Source organism: Apium graveolens, chromosome 3 (genome assembly GCF_009905375.1).
Source record: "Apium graveolens cultivar Ventura chromosome 3, ASM990537v1, whole genome shotgun sequence".
Classification (NCBI taxonomy): Eukaryota; Viridiplantae; Streptophyta; class Magnoliopsida; order Apiales; family Apiaceae; genus Apium; species Apium graveolens.
In genome coordinates, this window is record NC_133649.1 from 1,213,519 (window position 1) to 1,220,914 (window position 7,396).

At 34.5% G+C, this 7,396-nt stretch overlaps 1 protein-coding gene across 3 annotated transcripts; it reads left to right on the forward strand.

The window, feature by feature from the left end:
- The first annotated feature begins 229 nt into the window (after positions 1-229).
- On the forward strand, positions 230-7,078 carry LOC141711336 (putative pectin methyltransferase QUA2). 3 transcript variants are annotated; one of them, XM_074513719.1, is made up of 9 exons: positions 230-331; positions 1,318-2,030; positions 2,127-2,259; positions 2,874-3,114; positions 3,668-3,893; positions 4,044-4,219; positions 4,476-4,785; positions 5,438-5,576; positions 6,487-7,078. In XM_074513719.1, the coding sequence occupies exons 2-9, from the start codon at positions 1,327-1,329 to the stop codon at positions 6,643-6,645; spliced, it is 2,088 nt and encodes a 695-aa protein (XP_074369820.1). In that variant the 5' UTR covers positions 230-331; positions 1,318-1,326; the 3' UTR covers positions 6,646-7,078. The 3 variants fall into 3 exon arrangements, with proteins under 3 accessions (XP_074369820.1, XP_074369819.1, XP_074369821.1); XM_074513718.1 differs by lacking the exon at positions 230-331 and adding an exon at positions 353-608; XM_074513720.1 differs by lacking the exon at positions 230-331 and adding an exon at positions 650-779.
- The last annotated feature ends 318 nt before the right edge of the window (positions 7,079-7,396 follow it).

Genomic DNA, 7,396 nt, shown 5'->3' on the forward strand with positions numbered 1-7,396 from the left:
TTTTACAAATTTATAATATGTTTATGTTTAAGCAGACATTAATCGACTTAAACGAATATCGAACCATATTGTAGAATGTATTGAAAAGTACGATAATAACAAATTACACAAGTTATATTATTAATAGAACTATACCTCGATTAAGAAAAAAATTAGATATAACAAAAAAAATAAAAAAATTGGAAATAACTAAATTAAATTTAAGTGGATAAAAACTTAATTAAACAGAGTCAAACCTAACCAAACTCATAAACAACACTTCCAAAGATTGCTAGGCCACTACACCTGCAACTGAAATACATACATTCACATGTATGTAATGTAACTCCTTGTAAGTATATATACAAATTTTACTACACAATACTTGTTCACGAGTAACTAAGCTCCTCTTCTTGTGCTTCCATTAGATCCCCATTATTATTTTATTTCATCCCCCTCTATTCAAACACGCGTACCAGCTCAAATTCTTGATTTTTTCAAGTGGGCTTGTTTTTTTCTTGCAAGAAAGTGATAAAGATTGTAACTTTAAGTAGCCCATGAATTTCAAGAATATAAAGATTCAATCTTGATAATTCAGTTGAAATATAAGCTTGAATTCACATTTTAAGGTACCCTTTTAACTGATTTTCTTGTTCTTGATTTTTTTTCAAGTGGGCTTGTTTTTTTTCTTGCAAGAAAGTGATAAAGATTGTAACTTTAAGTAGTTCATGAATTTCAAGAATATAAAGATTCAACCTTGATAATTCAGTTGAAATATAGGCTTGAATTCACATGATAAGGTGCCATTTAACTGGTTTTTATGTTCTTGAATTTTTTGGGTTTGTGTATGTATGTAGTGTATGTAGTTTTTGCTTTGTATTGAGTAGTTTTGAGATGGATTTATATGGGGTTTTGATGATCAGGTGAATATGTAAAAGGGTTTTTGTGTTCTTTAAGTTATGGTAAGTTAAAGTGGAATTCTTGGGGAAAAGTGACAAGAATTTAGTGTTATTGATGTTGAAAGACTTATCTATCTACTTTATATTGGTATTGAATTGGATCAGATATTTTTGTCTAATTCATGTATTTATGGTTTTTAGGATCTGCAATTGCCTAGTTGCTTGGATGCTAGTGGTGTATTATATGTGTTCATTAGGGAATTAGTTATATTTATATAGCAAAATCTGATTGTGGATCGTAGTTTGGCATATTGCATTTTTGGTTTGGCAGAATGCGTTATCTGTTTTGTGTGGCAAATTGCATTATCTGTCTTGTGGTAATGATATTGATTTCAATTAGTTATAAGTTATCCCATGATTGCTTTGTGCGGGTTTATAGGTTGGAAATATGTCGAGGCCACTCCATCGGGGTGTGTCTGGTGGAGGGAGATTATCAGGGAGCATAAACGACTTGTGGACTGACTCTCAGATGAAAGACAAGACAGAGAAAGATGACATTGACAAAATTCGTTCTGATCGATCTTTTTTATCTCTTATATTTCCTTTTTTCCAAGATAGTTTACCTACCAAGAATAGTGTAGGTGAGAATGGTTTTGTATCTGATCAGTTCAATCCAGCGAGTACAAGGAAACGCAATAAATTGATTATGCTTTTTCTGAAGATTAGTTTAGCTGTGATTATAGTACTTGCTATTACTGGATCATTTTGGTGGACAGTTTCTATTAGTACCTCATCCAGAGGTCAAATATTTCATGGATATAGACGACTTCAGGAGCAACTTGTGTCAGACTTGTTGGTAATTGGAGAGCTTTCTAGTGGTACTGCAAGATTCAAAGATTTGGAATTCTGTTCTGATGAGTCAGAAAACTATGTTCCATGTTTTAATGTTTCCATGAATCTTGAGTTGGGTTTTCCTAAAGGTGAAGAAAATGACCGTCATTGTGGATCTTCATCGCTGCAAAACTGCTTGGTGCTTCCGCCAGCCAATTACAAAATTCCACTTAGGTGGCCTACCGGACAAGATGTCATCTGGGTCTCAAATGTTAAGATCACTGCACAGGAGGTACTTTCATCTGGAAGTTTGACAAAAAGGTGAACAAATAATTGATTTGCCTTATCATGGGAAATAAAATAGTACTTTATCACAATTTGAGTTAATTGATTAACAGCAACTTGCTATGACTGCAGGATGATGATGTTAGAGGAGGATCAGATCTCCTTTCGATCTGCATCTCCAATGTTTGATGGTGTCGAAGACTACTCTCATCAAATTGCAGAAATGATCGGGCTCAGAAATGAATCCAACTTTATACAAGCTGGGGTAAGTTACCGAGTCTACATTTTGAACTTCTACAATTCGCTCTTCCTTTATTTCATGGGAAATTTTCTTCTCCATTTTAGTCTATCAGTTTTTTACTTATGCAATACTTAGCTTGTCCATTGTCAAACTTTGCAGTGGGATACTAGGCGCTTCTAAAGCTTCCAATTTACTATTAATGTGTCTTTTAGTGCATTAATATATATGTTCATCGTTTATGGCATTGTTTATTGGGTTTTTTCTCATTTGGAATCTGCACTTAAAAAAGTATCATTTTTTGAATTTGTTGTACTTGAGGTGTCATGACAATAGTTATGTTTATGTTCTAATATGGTAGTACTAAATTAAACGACAATTTCCGATAACAATAAACAAGTATTTAATGCTATATATATATATATTGTATACGTGGGTCATCTGCCAGTATTTTTACGCTGCACGTTGAAACAAATGATTAAACGTTGAAACAAATGATTAAATGACGTGCCTTTAACTTTATCTAATTGATTGTTGTTTATCTTCTTTTTTAGCCAGTAGTCATTTTTCAATTTAAAGTTTTATGCATATGTCGTTGACAGGTCTTTACAGTTATATCCCACTTTTTCTGTGGTTATCAGGTTAGAACTATCCTGGATATAGGATGTGGTTATGGTAGTTTTGGAGCTCATCTTTTTTCAAAAGAATTATTAACCATGTGCCTTGCGGAGTTTGAGGTTTCTGGCAGTCAGGTTCAACTAACTCTAGAAAGAGGCCTTCCAGCGATGCTTGGATCTTTAACTTCGAAGCAGTTTCCCTACCCGTCACTCTCTTTTGACATGATACATTGTGCTCGATGTGGCGTGGACTGGGACAAGAAAGGTATACATCACATAGAACGTGATAATGACATGGTTAGGTGCATAAAAACATATAAAACAGTACTGCCACAGTGTAACCCTTCGTCCACCCAATATTGCATCACGCGGTTTTACTTTATATAACAGAAAAGCTAGAACAGTTGCTAGAAACGGAAAGCCAGCTCAAAAATCAAAAGATATTCTTGTACAACAAAAGTATAGTAAGTTACGAAATTGCCTAATTGTTATTACTGATTTAACCAGCAATACTTACAGGTACCAATATACTAAGATCCAGCTATAGTTTTTTATCCTCTCTAAGTTATCCTCTCATCTTTATGATTATTTTCCGTTCTATCTAGATCAAAATGAAAAATGGTGTGGGCCACGGCTGTTTTTTCCTTTTCTAAAAAAAAGAGGGGTTCAATGTATACATATAAATCAGCTAGTATGAATCAAATTAGTGTTATGCCATCTGTATATAGCATACAAATGCTAAAGTGAATATGTAAGACATTAAGACACTATAATATAAGTGATGTGCATGACACTGTTTCTTTTGTCATGTGGTACAGACGGTATCCTTCTGATTGAAGTTGATCGAGTCCTGCGTCCTGGTGGATACTTTGTCTGGACTTCACCAGTTACTAATACACAGGGATTCCTTCGTAATAAAGAGAAAGAGAAGCGCTGGAATATTATTCTCAATCTTGCATCGGGTCTTTGCTGGGAGTTGTTATCACAACAAGAGGAAACTGTTGTTTGGAAAAAGACTAGCTTGAAGAAATGTTATGCTTCTAGGTGAGGCAAACTTTATGCATACTCTTTGACTCTTTTATGCATAGTCTTTGACTCTTTTCACATCGTGTTTATATATATTTTATGAATTCATAAATTATTAGTTGCAAGGTAGTGAAAATGTGTCTGAGATGAATTGGTTTCTTTGCATAGGAAATCTGGTTCTGGCCCTCCTTTATGTAGTAAGCGCCATGATGTTGAAACTCCTTATTACGGTCCACTCCAAACGTGCATAGGGGGGACACAAAGCCGCAGATGGGTTTCCATTAAAGATAGAGCGCCTTGGCCTGCTAGGTCTAATTTGAAATCCAATGAAATTCAAATTTATGGTAATCCTTTCTTTTTGTTTTTAAAAATATATTTTTCTTCTTTGTCTCCATTGTTATTAATTACATAGGACCCTGTTACACTTTAAGCATAATAGTATCTATCTCTTGTTTATAACGCCATAATATAGGTTTTCTTGAATTATAAAATATAAATATGCATCACAGCAGAAACTGATAGCTAAGCACAAGTGGGACAAAATGTGCAACCTAATGCATTTATGATATTTCTTTTATTAATAGGTTCTTGACTTTTCAGGTCTGGGTCTACATCCAGAGGATCTTGCTGAGGATACCCTAAATTGGAATTCTGCAGTCAAAAATTTTTGGTCTCTACTTTCGCCCCTGATATTTTCAGATCACCCCAAGAGACCTGGTGATGAAGATCCTTCTCCACCGTATAACATGGTCAGAAATGTTCTAGACATGAACGCCCGTTTTGGAGGTTTTAATTCTGCTCTGTTGGAAGCTGGAAAATCTGTTTGGGTCATGAATGTAGTGCCAACAACTGGGCCCAACTACCTTCCTCTAATCCTTGATAGAGGATTTGTTGGCGTACTGCATGACTGGTAAGTTTCAGTTATATCTCTGTATGCGTTGTGCCAATATTTACTGGCTGCTTTTTGTTGGGTAATTTAGTGTTCTCATCCTTTGCGTGTGTGGAAACTATCGGATAAATGTTATTTCTGTCCAACTTGAAATATAGCTTGATAGTAAATTAAAACTGAATTTACATCAGCTGCTGTAAATTTATTAGTTCTTAATGACTTGAATCAGAAAAAAGTCTTTGTTTTCATGACGGAACATCTTTGCAAGACGAAGGATCCTTGTTTATTAATGTTTATTAATCAGTTTTACTTATCGATTGCTTGTGCCTTCTGCTTATCCTTGAACTAGAAGTCAAGCTCTCCACTTGATTGAATTCCTGGTGGTGCTTAAAATTAATTTATTTGTTGATCTATTAGTGGTTTCTTTCACTTTTGGGAGGGGGGGTATTTAAATTAGAGTTCACATTGATGTTTGCAGTTAATATTTTATGATTTTAAAAACCTTGTGGGATGCATAGTAATTAGATTTTAAAGAAAAGAAACTACTATGAAAAACATACATTAAGAAATTATTATATTTGTAGATCCTGTAAGAACTTTCAACTGAAGTGAATTTACAGTGTTCTTTTCTTAGTGAAATGTGATTTGAACCGTGCAACCATTTCTGTTATAGGTGTGAAGCATTTCCAACTTACCCAAGGACCTATGATATGGTCCATGCTGAAGGACTTTTATCACTTGAAACTGGTCAGAAGCGAAGATGCTCCATGCAAGATCTGTTCTCTGAGATTGATCGGCTACTTAGACCAGAGGTACCATGGGATTACTCTCGTAATATTTCGTATCTTTAACATGTTCATAACGGTGCTGATGTAAATGATGGAACTTGGCATACATAATTTATATGCTAATCAACTAAAATATTTCTTAGTAAATGTAACATTGAGAGATAATATACATAAAATTATGTCTCCATTCGAAAAATATTAAATATGTGAGCCTAAAGCATATTAATCAGAGTATTTAGAAGTACTTGGCATTTCTTGCAAGTGCCAGCCTTCAGTCTAAATAATGTGAACAAATGCTCTAATGGGTACTGAGCAAGCTAATTGATGAAGTCACCAATGCTGGCACATACCCCTATATTCTTGAAGCAAGCTAGACTGTTAGCTAATTCGTGCATGTATATGGTTATATTAATTATTCCCTTTTATCTGCGGAAACGTATTTCTAACAGTAATTTAACACTAATTTGTTTCTCAAGCACCTTGTAAAATAGTAATGATGACATACTGTTTGCTTTGCGACGATCTACATATTTTGGCGGATAACAGTATTTTGGCGGATAACAGTATAAGGTTCTTGCATATGCTAGTATGTGGATGCATAAGTATCTAGGTATCTTTAACCAGTTTCAGGTGTATACAAAACCAACATAATACTATCAATTTCTTCTTCTGATAGCAATTAGGATTCAGCTCGGTTTAGCCTTAAGGTCATTCTGTAAGCTCTTAAAACAGTCTTGGCAAATATATAATGCACTCGAGCATCATGATTATATAAGAGTATATCTTTTAAAATTCTGCATAGTTTGTATTTAATCATCATGCGTTTAAACTTCCAATGACATGCTCAAATTTGTGGGAATAGGAGATTTCGTTTTTGATCGTTGATCCCCTCATTAGTCATTATACATTTGCTAACATTTATGGCTTGTTCCAGGGATGGATCATTCTACGTGACACGACTGCACTAATTGAATCAGCAAGATCCCTCGCGCCACTCTTAAAATGGGAAGCTCGGGTTGTTGAGATAGAGAGTAATAGTGATGAAAGACTCCTTGTTTGTCAAAAGCCTTTCTTCAAGAGACTAGCTAACTAAAGGGCACATCCGAACAAAGCCCCAATACCTTAGATGAAATTCATACTTGTTTGTACGAGATTCAACGTAAGATTCAGTACAGTTCCGCCTACATTGGGTGTGGAATAGGAAGTTTTGAAGTGAAAGCGAGAAGACAGACAAAAGGCGGGTTCACAATTTCGCATGCTACAACCAACACCTATGGAACCGTAAGGTGCACATAGGATCATGTAATTACAAATTTGCAGCACAGGGCAGGACAAAGAAGTATAGGACTATGCTATACATTTTCCTTGGTATCTGTCTCTATATTTTATACAACCACATTAAGATTAGGTTCTGAAGGTGGTTACAGAATAAGCAAATGCAATTTACTTGTAGTATATGTAGTCACCAGTTATCAAAACATTCTTTCGTTTTTTTGGCTAGTCATGAAATACTGAAGATTCATTTATATTTTCTCCAACATTAATTTTAGTATACAACTTCGGTAAATGTCTATTGACAAATTTGACCATAACATACTTATATTCCCACATTTGAATTTGTAAAATACTAATACTAATGATGACAGTGTATATCTCAAGTTTTTGCATTTGCTAGATACTCCCTCCATCCCTTCCAAATGTTTACATTTGAGCTGGATACGGAATTTAAGAAAAATGATTAAGTAGCGGAGTAAAGTTAAAAAAGTGAGTAAAGTAGTGAGGCCGATTAATATTATATATATAAAGGGGTATAGTGCAGAGAAGTAGTGGATGTAGCTATTTTA